Source organism: Erithacus rubecula, assembly GCF_903797595.1.
Source record: "Erithacus rubecula genome assembly, chromosome: 23".
In the NCBI taxonomy this organism is placed as follows: domain Eukaryota; kingdom Metazoa; phylum Chordata; class Aves; order Passeriformes; family Muscicapidae; genus Erithacus; species Erithacus rubecula.
Genome location: NC_136675.1, coordinates 2,966,588 through 2,985,482, shown reverse-complemented (window position 1 = coordinate 2,985,482; position 18,895 = coordinate 2,966,588). Strand labels below are relative to the sequence as shown.

At 48.8% G+C, this 18,895-nt stretch overlaps 1 protein-coding gene across 11 annotated transcripts in view; it reads right to left on the bottom strand.

Moving 5' to 3' along the window:
- The window catches only part of SCMH1 (Scm polycomb group protein homolog 1), a 64,909-nt gene that overhangs the window by 34,750 nt on the left and 11,264 nt on the right, over positions 1-18,895 (bottom strand). For 4 of the 11 annotated variants that reach the window (XM_079325794.1, XM_079325799.1, XM_079325795.1 and 1 more), the window contains exons 2-8: positions 15,483-15,589; positions 12,095-12,179; positions 9,418-9,486; positions 5,283-5,353; positions 3,872-4,106; positions 1,737-1,825; positions 958-1,201 (exon numbers count right to left, since the gene is read on the bottom strand). In XM_079325794.1, the coding sequence (XP_079181920.1) occupies positions 958-1,201; positions 1,737-1,825; positions 3,872-4,106; positions 5,283-5,353; positions 9,418-9,486; positions 12,095-12,119 (733 nt within the window). In that variant the 5' untranslated portion in view covers positions 12,120-12,179; positions 15,483-15,589. The remainder of the gene's footprint in view (positions 1-957; positions 1,202-1,736; positions 1,826-3,871; positions 4,107-5,282; positions 5,354-9,417; positions 9,487-12,094; positions 12,180-15,482; positions 15,590-18,895) is intronic. The other 7 variants (XM_079325797.1, XM_079325800.1, XM_079325803.1 and 4 more) reach the window with 5 other exon arrangements.

The following is an 18,895-nucleotide window of genomic DNA, read 5'->3' as shown; positions in this document are numbered from 1 at the left end:
CACAAACAACCAGCAAGGAGAGAGGGAGAGGCTGGCAACATCAAGGCAAAATGCAGAAATCCAAGATAAAGAGGAATCATCTTCAGCCAAGGGGAGCCCATAGCTGGGCAAGCACACAGGTCATGCAAGGTCACCTCAGCAATCCACTGAGACCAGCCCTGGCCCATGGCAGGGACACAGGGCAGCACCAGCCTGGCAGGGCAGCATGAGCTGACCCAGGATTTCCAAGAGGAACAGTCTTGTCAGAGAAATGCCTTTCCTAAGCAATCCTTCATCTCAGGCAGAGAGCTTGTTCTCCTGCCCCTCATTTCACTGACAAGCACATGCACGTTCCCAGCCAGCAAATGCCAGAGGGATGTGCTTGGGGACAATGACAGCCCCCCTGGGCCCAAACACAGCTGTGATGTGAGAAAGTTTGACACATGTCTGAGAATCAAACCAGCCACTGCTCAGGCTTTTGCAAGGCAGCAATTCCCCAGCACTGCTGCTACCCAACAATCACAATATCCAGAAACAAGGCAGGTACAACCTGCTCCACACCTGCTTTGTCCATGTTCACAGATAAGGCACACCAAGAAAACTGCCCAAAGTACAAAGAGGAGCAGTCCTGCAGCTTCATAGCTCTCATTATTCCAGACCCTGAGAAGAACTGCAGAGGAAAATGTGGTTCAAAGGCGCAGGAAAAAACTTCAAGGAAATTCCTGGAGAGGAGCAGAGCTCAGCAATGCTGTACAGCACCATCCCTCCCCAGAGCCCCCATCCTGCTCATCTTCATGGATGGCTGCTCCCCAGCACCCTGGTGCCAAGGCTGTTCAGTCTGATCACCTGGACCTTTACCACGCATGAAGCAGCACAAAAACCAGACAGGGCACCCTTGCTGCCAGTCTCTGCCTGCTTTGCTGCTCTTTGAGAGCTGAGTGGAGGAGAAAGACAGCTAAGCAACAACATGGGCCTTACCTTTTGTACCAGGGGGCTGCAGATTATCTCCAGTCAGCGAACACCAGCCTACAGGAAAGATGTCCCGGGAATCATATCGGCACCAGTAATCGAAGGCACCTCTCCAGCCATCAAATGTTATCAGGACCTCAGAACCTCTCACCTCCCCAATGGTGGCCGGGCAGATGAAGTGAGGGTTCTTCCTGTCCACTGCCTCCAGCTTCATACCTGTCTTGAAGAAGTTTTGGGAAGGAGATGGTGGTTCCTACAAGAAGAAGTGGAATATATGCTCAAAGGGGATATGGCAGTGCCTCCCCACACCAGGGCTGTGCCCTCACCTCCACAAGCAGCTGAAGTGAGTTAAGTGGGTTGGATTTGAACCCCAGAAGGTGTGCACACATTGCCTGGGTTACACAGCCACTGCCCCTTAATCCAGAGGCAGCAAATTCCACTGCTGGCTGCTCTGCCCTCAGCTGGCTGCTGGACTGAACCCAGGGAATGGGGCATTTCAGAGCAGTGCTGACATTCCCACCTTGCATTCCCCACTTTGAGCAGCCCCTGCAGCTCCAGTGAAAAAACAGCTCCTGCCTCAAGGCTGAGCACTGAAGCCCAAGGCACTTCCTTGGCAGAGCTCTGGCTAGATCCTGACACAGCTGGAGAGGACACAGCTCTGTCCTAGAGCAGCCCTGAGGCAGAGCTGTGCAATGTCACCTCCTGTGGGAGCAGCACACCTCTCATGAGACACCAGCTCTGCAGTGAAGGGGCCATTGCCAGAAGGATCTGCACAAAGAGTGAAATACCTTGTGGAAAATCCGGACAGGAGCCATCTCTGCTCCATTCAGAGTCTTCAGCAGGAACATGGGCCAGGAGGAGGCGTTGAGCCGGAAGCCTGAGGGGAGGGAAGCAAGGATGGAGCCTGTTACACCTGGGCTGATCATCTGGCAGCACATGCCTGCTCTGATGGGAACTCACACAGCTGTCATCCCATACCACCCTCCTCCCAGGCTGGAGTCAGATGGGACTTTATCCTGATATTCTTAATGCAAAGCGTTTGTGTTATTGAAAAGAAACATCTGGAAACAGCTGTCTGACTGCAATATTCACTTATCATAACAATCCCATTGACCCATTGGCCATCCAGGCAGAGCACTCTGTGCAGCATCAGTGCTGCCAGCTCCAGTGATCCTGCTGCAGGGGAGACATGAATCAGCAAGTGCACACTCAGGCTATGGAATTTCTTCCTCAACAGGGAATCACAGCTCCTGGGTGGCCTCCTCCACCTCTAGTGTGAGCTGCAGGCAAGTTAATCTGAAGAAATAGAGGCTTTGACTTGGCTGGGAAACAGATGTAAACATTATAGGGAAGGATGTCAGGTTTTGGCTTGACACCTGCTGTGAAAAAAGTGGAGAAATAACAAAAGAGGGCTTATGGGAAGAAAAAAAGCAATTTCACATGCTCTGAAGAATGTGGCATTGACTGTGACTATACAACCAACAGAAGGCTCTGGATATCACAGAACATCTTCTTTGCTAAACATGCATCTTCCTGCACAGGCAATTTTGGCTGCTCAGCTGTGTTTGCTCTGAGTTTGAGAGGTTTTGAAGGTAATCCTGGCACTGGACCTGGACCAAGAACATGGCAAAACTTTGCCAAGATTGCAGTGTTCAGCACAGGTCACACCCTGAGTTTTTTCAGGTCAGCTTGGAAACCAACCCAAGTAGCCAAAATCACAGGGGATAGGAGACCTCAGGTCCCAGAGTGGCAGAGAAAACATTTTACATGAATCATAAGATATCCTGAGCTGGAGGGGACTCACAAGGATGATCCAGCCCAGCCCCTGTCCCTGCCCTGCCCCCAGCAATCCCCCTGCCCATCCCTGGAGCTCTGGCAGTGCCCATTCCCTGGGGAGCCTGGGCAGTGCCAGCACCTCTGGGGGAGGGAAGAACCTTTCCCTGAGCTCAGCCTGAGCTGCCCTGGCCCAGCTCCAGCCCTGCCCTGGGTGCTGTCACTGGAATTATCTGTGTAAAGGAAGAGCAGCAGCAGATGTGTGCACATGGACAATACTACAGCAAACAGAAAAACCTTGCTGGGTTTTCTAGGCCCTTGAACTCTGCAGGCAGGAAGGAGAACTGCAGCACTAGCTCGGTTACCTGTCTTTATGCTGGGTGCAAAAATCAGTCAGTTCCACTCCCCTGCCATGGGCAGGGACTCCTTCCACTGTCCCAGGCTGTTCCAAGCCCTGTCCAGCCTGGCATTGAAAATAGTATTTAGGGATAAGCTAATTGAGAGAGAGATTTATGAAGACACTAAAACTGTTGGGCAGCAGAATGTAAAAGCAGGTTAATTTTGGAGGAAAGAATTAGCAAATCAGATTGTCACTGGGCTAGCATCAAAGAAACAGAAGTGTTGTGTGTTTAACAGAACACTGGAAGAAGTGTCAGACTGTCCAGGCTATTTACAATGTTGTAGCCAAGCAATATTAAATAAGTATGAACTATTGCAAGTGTCCCTTCATATGAGACAGGACTTTAGTCACTGTGAGTCTTTCAGACATAATGCTTCCTGTTCAGGTGACCTGGCACTAAATCCTAGAATCACAGGGTAAGTCAGGTTGGAAGGGACCTTAAAGATCAACCAGTTTCACCTCTCTGCCATGGGACACCTTCCACTACCCCAGGTTATTCCAAGCCCCATCCAACCAGGCCTTGAACACTTCCAGGGATGGGGCAGCCACAGCTTCTCTGGACAACAATCCAGAGCTTGAGCTACAACCAGGGCAAGCAGCTCATTTAAGCCTCTAAACCATCTTCCTGTCCACGTATCTATGTGGCAATCCAGGTGTGCTTTACCTACCTGAGTACTCAGGCACAGATCCACAAAACCCCCAAGCCCTTCCCCACCAATGTGACCCTCACTGGACAGAACTGCAGCTCACCCAGAGGAGGCTGCAGCATGCCTCCATTCTTCTCACAGTTGCCAATGGGCTGGATCTCAGCAGAGTCCACCAGCCTCCAGAAGTCGTTCTTGTTGTCGCTGCCGTCGAGGCGCAGGCGCAGGCGCGCGCCCGTCAGCCCCACCACGCTGGCGATGCAGGTGGACGTGGTGTTCCGGGGGTCCTGAGCCTCCAGCTTCATGCTGATCTTGAACTCGTTGGCAGGTGGAGTGTAGGACTGAGAACAGGGCAACAGGGGCCAGTCAGAGGCAGCACTGCCAGTGCACCAGCTCAGGGACAAAGCTTCTGCACTGGGAGCAGCCAAACGGAGTTTGCTGAAGGCTGACAGCCCCTGCATGGAACAGGTGCCACAGGGAGCTCAGCAAGCCCTGGCAGCTCTGAAACAGACCCCCACTCTTCCATCCTGCATCATCTAGGCAATTAAAGTCTGTTCTCTTGGAATCACAGAATTATTAATGCTGGGAATCACCTCTAAGATCATTGACTCCAGCTGTTTCCACAGTACTGCCAAGCCCATCATTACCCCTAAGCACCACTACTACTTTTTTTAAACACTTCCAGGGATGGGGACTCCACCAGAGCCCTGGACAGACATTTCCTTGGCCTGATCACCCTTTCAGTGAAGGAATCTTCCTGATACACAACCTGACCCTCCCCTGGCACAAGTTGAAGCTGTTTGCTCTTATCCTGTCCCTTGTTCCCTGAGAGCAGAGCCTGACCCCCACCTGGCTCTATCCCCCCATGCAGAGCCAGAAGGGTCCCCCTGAGCCTCCTTTTCTAGAGGCAGAGCCTCTTCCCAGCTCCCTCAGCCCCTCCTGGGGCTCCAGTCCCTGCCCCAGCTTCCTTCCCATCTCTGGACATGCTCCAGCTCTTGTTGTGAGGGGCCCAAAACTGATCCCAGGACCTGAGGCACAGCCCCACCAGTGCCCAGTATAGGGGATTAACCCTCCCCTGGTAAGACTCACCCAGCCAACCCCAGACCCACACAGACACTCGTGCTCCCCTCTGCCCAAACTCAGGTATCCCACACTGATTCACTCCTGCACCCCTGCACTCAGCACAACCACCTCTGGGCTCAATACCTGCTGCCCAGGGGCTGCTGTTCTGTCACAACAACTGGGTGAATTCTGCTGAAAATCTCCTGATTGAGCAGGATCCATCAAAAGCTGGATCCCAGACTACTCAAGACACTTTCTCCAAGGGCTCACACTTGACAGAGTAACAGCATACTCATGTTCCCAACATGCACATCTGAGAGGAAAATCTTTTTAATCTCTGATTCAGCAATTAGATTTCTGTTAACTCTCCAATTCCTTAGCTATGTTCCTTGCCAAGCCAGGGGCCTATCTCAGGCACAGAACTCTGGGGACCTTTTTTGTTTTCACCCTCTTACCTGCTTGAAACAATGGGCAGGAGCTGGGATGGCACATGTCTCTTTCAGGTACTTCTCCCACGTGAAGTGACCTGAGAAGTAAAAACAGAAGGATTCAAATAGGAACACAGGAGCAAAATTCTCAGCAACAGAACTGGCCAGACTCCTAAGCCAGCAGTTCTGCACTTCTCACAGAGGAGGTGCTCACAGGCAACATGTTTTCATCAAGAACCTCTGATGATTGTGAGCACAGAAGATTTACAACTGCAACTGACAGGCAGAACAAAGCACAGTGCTGCCTTCAGCATCTTCCTGCCTGGGAGAAGGGGCTGCACAGAGTCAGGATAACAACCTACAACTTAATGGAAAACACCCAGCACAGATGGGAATCTGTGGGGGCTTCCAGACAACTGTCCCTTAAAAACCATTCATTAAACACATCACTCAGTCTGGGATTGCAAACAGCCACAGTGGGCTATGAGCAGCACAGCTTGGGAGTTGGAACAAGATTATTTTTAAGGTCATTTCCAACCCAATCCATTCTGTGATCCCATGACTCTAAACCATGGATTTTTGAACATGGATTTGTGGTGACTGGATGGTTTCCCTGGTCCAGCACAGCCCATCCCATGGGCCAGGGATCTGCCCAACCCCAGCAATGAGTGGACAGGTCAGCAATTAACTTCCTGAAGTGCCATGAAGTCCACAGGGCAGGATGGGATCCCTCCCAACAGGGATTTACTGAGCTCAGTACCTCACATCTGACACCAAGCCCCCTTCCACTGAGTGCTGCTGCCAGGGGAAGCACATTTCATCCTTGCCTGCACCTTCCTCGTGTACAGCAGGAAGGGTAAAAGCAATATGCCACCCAGGGAAACCTGTCATTAAATGAGGAATTAAAAGCTCCTGTGATCTGAGCAAATTGTGACTTTTGCCATTTAAACTGAGCAGCTGGGAGAGGAACCTTCCAGCATGACATTCACTTGTATTCATCCAAACAGCTCCCAGGAGACCACTGTTTTCAAGGCATTTCAAGAGCATTGGTGGCAGCACAATTAAAGTCAGCCACTGCTTCCCTGAGTCAGGCTAGTTCTTAATCAGTCTATTTTCAAAACAAAAGCTACATTAAGAGCCTTTTTAGCTACTGCAGCACACACCACACCTCTGAAAATTGAGGCAGTGAGGTCAGCACACATTGCTTCAGTGCTGCCTCGTGCACAGAGGAGCCTTCATAATCTACAAGCTTCAAATAAATACAAGGAATGCTGATTTCTCACCACCTCCCATGCTGATGACTACTACACTGTTAAAAATGGGGAAAATGAACAGAAAAAAAATACAGTTTCATTGCCACACAGGGTGAATTTTGCTGTTTCCAGACTGACAGCACTCTCCATGCCCCACAGTACTCAGCTCCTAGGCACATATTTTCCTTTCAGCCACAGTCTCACACTGGGTGAATGAAGAAATTCAGTGAGTTACTGCACTGATGCTCTCACAAAACCCAAATTCTTTTGCTTTAACTGAAGATATGATTTTATACTTGGTTCTGTCAGTGAAACTCTTTGTATGAATAATGTGGAGTAAACACCCAGGCAAAGCAAAGCTGGGCACTCCAGGCCAGGAAATGCCTTATGAAGCCCACCCCTTATTTCTGGTAGCTGATCTGGGCTCGTCTCATACCAGAGGTGTCCCTGGAACACAGAGGATGCCCAGGTGACAGTACTGGGTGAGCAGTGCCAATCTTAGTCCCAGGCCTTAAGGGAGCAGCTTGAACAGGATCAACTGTGCTTGACAATTTTATTTAAAAGAAAAACTTCCCACCAGTTAGTTCCAAACCTTCACTATTAAAAGCTGTCATGGTTTTAATCTTTCCACTTTTCACTCCCTCCACACCAAGCCAGGCCTTCCTCACCCCACTGAGATCCATGCTGCACAACCCCAGTGGGAGCAGAGAATTTCTGAGACAGCTGCAGGCCTCTAAAAATAACATTTGGACATGGAACTTATTTGAGATTAATTCTAAAGCCTGCTGGGATTCAACCACTATATGGAGACACACACAGCACTAGAACTGCAGCTTCTCTAGGACCTGAGGGAACAGCATGAAGCAGAGCCAGGGCAGCTCAGGCTGGAGCTCAGGGAAAGGTTCTTCCCTCCCCCAGAGGTGCTGGCACTGCCCAGGCTCCCCAGGGAATGGGCACTGCCAGAGCTCCAGGGATGGGCAGGGGGATTGCTGGGGGCAAGGCAGGGACAGGGGCTGGGCTGGATCATCCTTGGGGTCCCTTCCAGCTCAGGATATTTTATAATTTACTGATTCCTACAACTGCAAAGAAAAGCAGGAGCAGCAGAAAGACTTCTAAGAACAAACAAAGCTGATAGAGCAGTGCTCAGCCTTCCCTCCCTCCCTGCTCACCACCAGCCATCCCCTTACACACAGGTGGCAGGGCAAGCACAGGTAGAACCTGCACTTCTTTTTCAAGATTACCCTCAAACCAAGGTAAAAACTGCAGGCTGCAGGTGGAAGCTGTCACTACAGCCTCAGCATGAGAGGAAACCCTGCACTTCAAGCCCTTGTCCCAAGTCCCTCTCCACCTCTCTCCAGCACACTGGATCTTCTTCACAGGAAGAAATGAGAGAAAGACACTTAAATGAGAAACACCCTGTTTTTACAACTACATCTGTGAGCCAAAGAAAAGCCAAGGACTGGGAAGCCCTGTGGCTCCCTGTGACTTGGCTGTGGAACTGCCACTGGGGTGACTGTCTGTCACTTGTGCTTGCCTTGGGAATGCTCCTTGGTGTGTGCTCATGCCAAAGACAGATATTACTTCCAGGCAGAGAGTCAGATTTGGGCTCTGATGTCTTAACCTCCAAAAATATTTACTCCAAACAAAACACTCCACACATCCAAGGGGTCAAACTGCAGTAGTTGTGAACAATGCAGCTCTGCACCCTCATGTTTTGATTCTCTTCATGTTGCATTTAACATTGATCCTCTGCCCAGAATTTAAATGAAGATGGAGTTTGTGTTTATGTCTTTAACTGAAGTCTGCTTTGGGCTCCATTAGCATTTTGGCTCCCGAGGGGTCATCAATCCAACTGAAACAATACATGTGTGTTTCAGGTCACATCTGTGAAGGAGAAGGTGCCCTACCCAGATCAAGGCATCCTATTAAAGTCTGCAGCCCATATGTGTGGCTGCTAAGGAGCACATGAAAGCAGCACAGTTTGAGGCAGCTCAGTGTGACAATGAGCAGAGCACTGTCTGTGCAGATCCAAGGTGACAATGGCTGTCCCTGATCCTCAGCATGGCCTCCCCGGGGGTCAGCTCTCCCCCAGGCACAGCTCCTGCCCCATCCCAGCTCCTTTGCTCAGCCATCAATCCAGCTGCAGGTGCTCCATTGGTAACAGCCACAGACAGTAACCTGAACCTCACTGCTCAGTAAAATGTGACAATGTGCCAGTCAAAACTGACAGCTCTGAAACACCATGGTGTTGTCTGGTCTGTCCCAATGCAGCTCTCACCCAAAATCCTCCCAGCCTGGATTACAGGGTGCTCCATGGCAGAAAGATGCTGCAGTTTTACCCCCTCACTGTGCAGAATCACACAATGGTTTAGGTTGAAAGGGACCTCAAAGCTCATTCCTTTCTACCACCTGCCATGGGCAGGGACACCTTCCACTGGTGTCTCCACAGGCTGCTCCAAACCCTGTCCAGCCTGGCCTTGGATTCCAGGGATCCAGGGGCAGCCACAGCTTCTCTGGGCACCCTATGCCAGGGCCTCCCCACCCTAACCAGGAAAAATTTCTTCTCAATATCCCATCTAACCCTGCTCTCTGACACTGTGATGCCAACCCCATTGTCCTGTCACTTCAGACTCTTGTCCAAAGTCCCTCTCCAGCTCTCCTGGAGCCACTTGAGGCACTGGAAGGGGCTCTATGTCTCCTCAGAGCTTTCTCTCCCCCAAGCCCAAACCCTACAAGGATGTGCCCAAGCTTGGGGCAGTGATGAACTGCTCAGAGTTTCTTGCAGGTGACTGCCAATCCTCACTGCTGCACCCATGCACTTGTCAAAAAAAAAACCAACCAACTTTGGAAATCACAAAAGGGAGAAGGGAGGGCAGAAAAAAGCAGGGATGAAAAGGGAGCTCTCTTACCTTGGTACTGGGAGGGAGACTCTGAGGGGCGGCTGTACTTGTGCTTTTTACCATCTTTCCAGTCTATGGCTGAGACAAGAAACAGCATTTGATCAGGGAAAGGAGCCAGGAAATGCACCCTTCTACACTGTGTGATTTACAGCAAACTGCTAGAACTCCATCATTTTAGCTATGAGAAGGCTTGAGAGGAACAAAGATAACAGCCATTAAAAATGGCTCATGTCAATCTTTGGTGCAGAATGGCTCCTTGTGTATCAACTCCAGGTTATTCCACACAAACAGCCTCAACCCTTTGTGGTGAAAGAGACAGGAGTGCTCTGAAATTCTGCAAAAGTGCCTTCTCCACACACAACACCAGGTTTCCTTGTGTCCCTTGCAGCTCTGAAGAGAGCACAGCAAAGCAGCAGCAGCTCTGCAGAACAGCTCACCTGAGCTTTGTTTGTGACAGTTTTGGGTCTCAGAGCTCCAAAAAAAATTCAAGTGTTCAAGACAGCTCTGCAAAGTGCTAGAGCAAGAAGTGGGTAATGCTCATCCTGGCCTCCAGCAGCCTTCAGCCCCAAGGAGGGATGAAGAATCCCTGAGCCATGCTCCTTGACCTGCTGCTGCCAGGCTGGGCACCCTGGGACTGCTGCTCCTTTATTTCACAGACCATCTTTAGGGCTGTTGCAGACAGCAGCTTGGTGCCCTATGAAATGTGCCTTGCCTCCATGAAAAGCAGTTCCTTGTGAAAAGTTTTTAAATCTTCTTACAAGTAAGTGGAAGAGGCAGGCTAAGAGCTGCTTCTAATGTGGCCTGGGGTGTCTTAACATGTCTGGAATTGCTTTGGGACAATTATTTTTACAATCTTCCTTTTTTGACATGTTCTTTTCAGCACAATGGACAGGACAGCATGTAGTTTTTATTGCTCTGGAAAGTGATGGAGCAAGAAGTGGTGGATGCCCACCCTGCCTCCAAGAGCCTCCAGCCCAGCAGAGGATGTCAGATCAGCATCCCTCACATGAACACAAGGGACATATGGAGTGTGGCCACAGCATCACAGACATGGGCCAGACAAAGAGACTCCTTGGAGAGGCATAAATGAATGAAAAGGATTGAAGGACACCCTTCCTAATAAATGCATTACCACGAGGCACAGTATTGTGCCATCTCCCTAAGAAAGCAAGAATAAAGGACATAAAGTACTTAAGTCAGAAGCAAAAGAGCCCCCTGGGTGGGTAAGGCTCCCCCCAGTGCTGCAGGACAGCTCTAACAGCATCCATGCACTCAAAGGAGCTTCTCACCATACTCTGCAGGTGAAGGTACATTTTGTTCTTAACCTTTAACATGCAAAAATCCTCATTAAGCAGGATACAAAAGCAGCAGAGAGAGAGAGAGAAACAAGAATTTCTGCAGACAAATAAAGAAACAGTGAAAGTTCAATGCATTATTAAAAAAGCAGGTAAGTAGGACAGAAACCCACACGTGCACAGTGCAGATGTTGCTTCTGTAACCTGCAGCCTGGCATTGCAAACACAGGTGACAGAGGCAGGAAAGCTGCAGGAGCACAGAGAACAAACTGGAGAGAGGCTGAATCCAGACAGGCTGCAGGAGCACAGAGAACAAGCTGGAGAGAGGCTGAATCCAGACAGGCTGCAGGAGCACAGAGAACAAGCTGGAGAGAGGCTGAATCCAGACAGGCTGCAGGAGCACAGAGAACAAGCTGGAGAGAGGCTGAATCCAGACAGGCTGCAGGAGCACAGAGAACAAGCTGGAGAGAGGCTGAATCCAGACAGGCTGCAGGAGCACAGAGAACAAGCTGGAGAGAGGCTGAATCCAGACAGGCTGCAGGAGCACAGAGAACAAGCTGGAGAGAGGCTGAATCCAGGCAGCCTGGGCCTCAGCCACACTGCTGACTAATCAAGCAGCCTCCTTTATTGCCAAGCCCTCCAGCTGCCTCACAGCAGGGTCTCCCCTTTCCCTCCTTTCCTTCATTTATTTTCACATCATTAAAGGACAAGCAGTGTTAGGAAGAGGATAATGCTGCTGTAAGATGAACCATGACAGAAGCAAAGGAGACATTAAAAAAAAAATAAAGGGAGGAGAGAAATCGAGCATAGAAATCTCCTGCAATAAACCTTGGGAGTGTGGAGCAGATGTGAACAAAGAGCTGTGGAGGATGCTCCATCCTCTCACTTCTCCCTTCCCCCCTCCTCCAGAGTGCATGTGATGAGATCACTCCAGTCAGATGCACATGCATGGCACAGCACTAAAGGAAATCAATATTTCTGTTAAGCACAAGGAGCCAGAGCAGCTCAGCTGCAGGCAGCCTGCCCTGCCTCACCCTTGCTGCTGGGGGTGCTGTGTGAGGGGCTGGGGGCAGGGGAACCCCTGGCAGGTTTCCTCTGCACAAGGCAGGCTGGTCTGTGCTTTCACACCTCATTAGAGGGGGAGGCTGTGCCAGCACAGCACTTTGCCCCATGCTGGGAGCTCTGCCAGATGGTGCCCTGGGCTCTGCAGGGCACTGCAGGGATGCCCCAGAAGGGATTCTCCTCTTCCTGTCACAGGGGATTGATGAACTGCTCCCTGCACACTGATGGACAAACACACAACTCTGTTTGGGGCTTGCAGCCACATCCCTTCAGCTCCCACCCCCTGGCAGCTCCTGCAGGCCCTGGCTGTGCCCAGCACCTCTGCTCACCTTTCTGAGGGCCTGGTTTCCGCATTCTACCACCTGCTGCTGCCTTTCTCCTGGGAATGGGCTGCTCCTGCAGGATTGAAGATGTCTAGGACAAAAGAAATAAAGGTGAGAAAACTCCCCATTCTGGAGCACACTCACTCATCACACAGTAGGGAAAAACATGCTCTGTCACCTGTGCTTGCACAGAACACACACAACTCATTTCACCCCCTGAAACCACAAGACTTTCTCCAATTTGTGGACAACATCAAATTCATGGCAGCAGGAGCAGTGTAAATAAGAAAAAGGAGAACATGTCTATCTGTGCTAACCCCATAGCAGGTCCAGACCCTGTGTGTGAAAGGAGGGGTTGCTCCTACTCACTAACAAAGGGAGGCAGAGCTGGAATTTATGAAAGAAAACACATGGAAACAGAACATTAACTCTGGCAAAGCAGCACAGCAATCCAGCTTGCCACTTACAATTCACATTGCTCACAGCAGTTCTGGGGAATAAGGATGAGAAATTGGACAATGACCCAGGAAATACTTTTGCTGTTAGTACTGCCATGAGTGTCCAAGTTTTGCTGCAATTTTTTTCTTCCTATTTGGAGGAAAATTGGCTGGACTGTGCCCAACAAGCAAAGGCATTTCCATTCTTGTTATAAAGACATATTCCTGAAAAATCAGAGCTCTTGGGAGATGTGTGCTGGATATGCAGGGGTACCCAGCTCTCCAGCACAGCCCCTCTCACAGGGCAGGGCCTGCCACACCCACAAGGTCCTGCCAAAAAACATCCAAATGAATGGCTGAGCCACAAACAAGCTCTTGGGAAGGCCAGGAATAGCATGTTTTGACACTCCACTAAGGAATGAAAGATTAATTGTATCAATATAATTCCATTTTGTTCACAGTGGGACAGTCAGGAGGAGGAGGAAGCTGTCTCAGGATGAAGCACTGAGTAGCTGCTTAAAGGGTTATTTACAACTTGGCAAGAATTTGGGGTTTTGAAAACCAGGCTTCTTCTAAATGTAAGAGAAACAGAGTTTAATTTTATATAACAGCTCTACAAACTATGGTCTCTTTACATGCAACACTAAGCAACATCCTGAGAAGAAAAATGCTGAAGAAATATTAAATACTAAAGGAAAAAAAAATCAGTTTTTTTTAAAAAATCCAAATCAAAAGGTGCACAGTAGTCACTTATTGCCTCTCTCCTAAATAGTGTGTGTGTCTGCACATACTTGTGAAAGGAGTAAGGTTGGTTTCCCTTTCAATAGCAAAAGGTAACCTACATGAGAAAGGTTATTTACAACTTTTAAAGCTTCTTTTCATAATTTTCTTCAGTCATTTTTATTAAAGACTAGCAGTCATGGCAGGAAAAGTCCCCTTGATATAAAAACCCAGGCTGAAAGGTGTTTATATATAAAGGCACCAGACAAGCATTCACCCTCTCTGGCTCTGCCCCTCTGCTATCTGTGGGACTTTGTCAAGTACCCACATACAAATCTCAGGAGTTCCTGTCAGGCTGGACATCAGGAAGAATCTCTTCACAGAAAGGGCTGTCCAGGGAGCTGCTGGTGAACTGAAGAAATGACTGGATGTGGCACTAGTGCTGCTTCTATATTCTGTGATACTGATAAAGCACAGAGCTGACTGCTGCTATTCCTCAGCCAACACTGCAGATCTCTGCAAGATCTCATGTCATGGAAGAGAATCACATGTTGTAAATGTCCAGTTTAAATAAACAAATAAACTAATGGTGACTCTTCCCCAAAGGAGGAACTTAAGCTGTATGGGGAGTCCCACTTTGCTGAGAGCCACATGAGTGCCAGCTGAAGGACACTGCACTCCAAAATATGCTCCCAGGAAAGTGTCCAAATGCAGCAGCCCCAGCCTGACTCCTGCCAGCCTTCACAAGCTTCTGAAACAGCTCTGCACCACCCAGACCCCCATACATCTCACATCACAGGACAGCAACATATGGGTTAAGCCAGAAAAATCCCAATTTAAGGGGAAAAAAAGCAAAATTTGTGTCCTCAGAGCCCTGTAAAGCCTAGAGAAGAGGCAGAGCCAAACTTCATGAGGCACAGCTTCAGCCTGCCTGCCCCAGGGGCAGCTGGACCTACACAGCCAGATGGGAGCCACCAGCCTTACTGGGACCAGCTCCTGCCTGGGATGCAGGGATGCTCTTCTTCATGGAGACAGACACTGTGTACCCCAGCCCTCCTGAAACTGGTGCAGTCACAACTGGGAGGGATCTACAAGGACCACCAAATCCAACTCCTGGCCAACAGTCCCATCCTGGGGGGTGTCAGAGTGTTGTTCAAATGCTCCTGGAGTTGTGGCAGGCTTAGGGTCATGATCAGTTACTTCTTGGTGGAAGAACCTTTTCCTTATCTCCAGCCTGACCCTCCCCTGACACATCTCCAGCCATTCCCTTGAGTCCTGTCCCTGCTCACAGGGGCACAGATAGGAGCTGCCCCTCTGCTGCCCCAGCCTTTACTCACACAGGCTTGGGAACTGATGATTCCCACTGACTGTATAAAGCTCCTCTGGGCAACTATAAATTAATCTCCACCCTTGGAAACATCACCAGCTCCCTCCCCTGCCAGCCTGATCCAACCTTGACTCTGACTTCAAAGTCAGCCCATCTCTGCATGCAGCACTGGACCAGACAACATCCAAAATCTCCTTCCAACCTGAAACACCCAGGGACTTTATCTCACTGACAAGAGATTGGATGGCAAGAGGAATCACTCTATAGGTTTTGACAAGGCTGAAATGCCCCAGTGAGGAGATTTCAGTGTAGAGAGAAGAAAGTCAAAGGCAGAACAGACAAGCTCACAGGCACTGCAGGACAGGAGCACTGTGGTACCAATGAACTTGGCCTTTACCCCATTCAGGGACTGAAGACTGAAAAAATGTGAAAGTAATAAACAGCAGAAGCTAGCTGGTATCCAAGGGGCAAAACAGGGCTATCCAGAGACAGATCTTCCAAATCACCTCAGGCACAAACATGCCCCTGATGAGGACCTGTAGGCTGGATCCATGGCACAAAGGACACAATCTTACTGTTGCATCAAATAAAGCCTTTGAGATTCCCACAGCCCTGCAATGCTCCATCTCCAGAGCCTGACACTAGCACACAGCTGCACACCACAGTTAAAAATCCCCTTGTTTTCAAAAGCTGTGCTTCTCCTGCTTGTGGAGATCAAGATAATCTCCTAAGCATGAAGTACAGCATTACAGAGTGTTGATTTCCAGAATTTATAACCTGAAAGGACAGATCAATGTGCAAATTCATTCCAGTGGGAAGCTACCTTAAAAATGTAAAAAGACCAACTGATTTGCTGCCTTTAGTAGCAGATGAAGTGCCTTTCCCAGAGTTTCAAACAACTTTCACTCACCAAGATATCAAAAGTGCCAAGGGCTCCACTGAACTGTCATGGGCTCTAGTTCCCCATCACTCCTACAAGACAGCAGAGTCAGTACAAACACTGCAGCATAGCAAAACCTGAAAGCAGAGAGACAAAATGAAAAAGTTTGCATTTAATTGCAGAAAGGCTACGTTGCCAGCTGCATTATTCATGTTCATATTTAATTCATTTAAAACATCCAAATTTAAATTTAAAGACAGCTGTAACAAACATTCCCACTTGCACTCGCAAAGCAGCACAAAACTTGACACAATTTAAGTTGAGCTTGCAGTGAGTACATGGGACTGGGGCTGTTAAACACCTTTGATATGAGTAAGATCACATCAACTGAGCTGATAGAAACTAGTTCAGCTTTTGTAAAATGAAACTATCACACAAAGGAGGATTGAAAAGACTAGACCTGATTAGTAATGAAAAGGAGAGAGACCACAGGGGAGGCATATAAAATAATGAGTAGCATGAAGATAGAGAACTGGGGACTCCAAATTATCCCTTCCCAGTGCAGCAGAGCAAACCTACAAAAGTAAAAAACTCCCAAGTATTCAGCAGGGAGAAGGAACAGTTCATTGGAAACTAACAGACATGCAACTTCCTTATGGAGGAAGTTATCAAAAGCAGTAAACGAGTAACCTGACAAACAACACAGACATTGAAAACAAACCAGTGTTTGTAAGGGTATCAAAGTATGAGACCCATGGGCCATCAGTACCAGGCCCCAAAAAGAGCTGAATGAAGGCTGGTGCTGAGCCAAACCCTGCCCAGCACAGCACTGCCACAGCTGCTGTGCTGGGGCCAGGACAAGCTGAGCCCTGCCAGGCTGCTGCCACACTCACAGCCAGGGGCAGGACATGGTTTGTTCCCAGCCTGGAGAGCTCTGTGCTGGGTTACACTGACATTCACAGCTCTGATGCATTTTCTTTTTTCTCAGGCAGCAGAGAAGCAGCCAGGGCTGGAAGATAAACCCAGGGCATCCCCAGCTCTGAGTGCTGCTCTCTCCAGCAGCACACAGCCCACAGCACAAACACTGCAGAAATGCATCTTAATCTCATTAAGTTCTCCCCCCACTGCTCTTGCCAACAGGCTCTTCCAAAAGCTCATCCCTAAGGGCAGACAGATTCAATTTACCTGTGCCAGATTGGAAGGGAACTGCAGGGTTAGCAGGGGAGTCTGTTCTGCAACAGCCTTCCACCAAATGTGGTAACTGCCACAATATCAGTAAAACAAAAATGAGAAAATGTGGATGAAAGAAGATGTCCCATCTTTCCAGACCTCATGAGATGCATGTAATCCCTTTATCTCCAAAGCCTCCACTCCTTCAGAGTGCATAATTATAAAGAAGAGTTAGAGCTGAGGCTCTTAATATCTCTTCTAGGCACTTCTTTATTCCACTCAAGGCACCAGTCACGTCTGAATTATTTCCTGGGGTTGTTTGGACTTCCTATTATACAAGGATGATTATGGTGAACCTTGGGATGGAATCCAAGTCAGATCTCAGCACTACCATGTTTGATTGAAAGGGAACCTGAAGGTTTGTTGACAGCATGCCAAGCTTCAAACCTCACTGGACAATGCCACTGCCAGCAGGCCAGAGGCTTTCAGAGAGAAGAGGAAGAAAACCACCAACAGTGAAGCTGGAAAATGGTTTTATTAGGATGGATACATACTCAACAGATTAGGATTGGAGGGGAAAGGAAAAAAAAAGGAAACTCTGCATATTGACAGAGGACTGTGAGAATGATGCTTCTTGGAATTCCCATGGGGCTGCCACAGAAAATGCTGACAGTTTTTCATGATGCCAGGTGCCTGCAGTCATTAATTTGTTCCCCACAAAGCACAGGTCTGGAGCACCAGGACCACTGCAGCCACTAAAAATCCCTTCCATGTAACCTCTGTTTCAGCTGAGGTTTTTTTCACAGTCATGTTTCCATCAAACACCATCAATGTTTCCAGCAGTAAAGGGCTGTCCCTTACAAACTCCCCCAGGAATTTGCCAGCCATGGGTGATGGCAGTGCTGCCATTCCAGCCTCCCTGCTGCAAGGTTTCAGCTCCATTCTGGCAGCCCCTGTGGGACCATGTGTCACACGGGCACATCCAGTGGCATCCCAGCCCAACCAGAAAACCAGGCAGGTGATGAGCAGATCATGTGAATTACAGATATCCTGAGTTGGGAGAGATCCATAAGGATCATCAATTCCAGCTCCTGACCCTGCACAGGACACCCCAACAATCCCACCCTGTCCCTGAGAGCATTCTCCAGCTGTTCCTCAAGCTCTGGCAGTGCCCCACCACCCTCTAGGGGAAGAACCTTTTCCAAACTCAGCCTGCTTGCTCATTTAACACCTTTTTTTGCCATATTTATTTTCTGTGGTGGAGTAACAAAAGCACTTTTTTTTTTCACTACCTGAGAAATCAGAGGACTGTCAATGCATGATCTGACACTTTTTACTGCCTCTAGTTTTCACACCAGACTTAGCTCCTCAGATTTCTGCCTGACCTGTGGACAGCAGAACTTTTACTGGTCTAAACCCCAGTTCCTGCTCTCAGGCATGCTCTGATGAACCAGCTGACTGACCAATTTCCTGGGCAGAAGCCAAAGACCAGCTCCAAGGACTGAGCACCAGCCATCCCAGAGCCAGACATGCAGGCAAGGAGTCCTAAACCAAAACCCCACATGAATGCTTATGTGGGAGATGAAGGAAACTCTCAGGAGTTTCTCAACTTCCAAGTGTGAAAAGGTGAGTCAGAATTTATCTTAACCAATGATTTTAGTTCCTTTCACCTCCCTGTTACCATCCTCCTGAGCAAGACTGGAGTTTTATTTCTCTTGTCTGTAAAAGTCACATTTTTGGCAGCTCTGAACAAAGGCTGATGAAGATACAGCACCTCTGGAAGCATCTCCCCTCATCAGGTCTAGGGAGTCCTTACATTCATACCAGGGAATATTTCTAATTAACACAGTATGATGAATGCTGGTACTTCCATCTGCAGTGCTGATCCTCTTGTGATCTGAAATACCCAATGGCTGCAAACCATTATACCTCTTTCTACCAAAGGTTTTCTGTCATTTCCAACATCTCTCCTCCTCTGGAATTAATTTTATCTTTCTACCATGTAAGAAGTGGACTGATGAACTCCAGACTCATGACAGGCTCCTCACAAACACATTCTTGTGTTAACACACTGAGGTGTCTCAAAGATGTGATCACAAGTAACACACTTCCTCAGCCCCTGAGACAAGCCTCGAGGGAGTACATATTTTAAAAGACAAAAACATGTGGAAAACTTGAATAGGCCATGTTTCTACAATGAAAAAATCGATTTTATTACTTCCTTTTGAACACCTTCAGGTTAGTGGGGAGAGGAGGTAAGTCAGCCTCCCAGG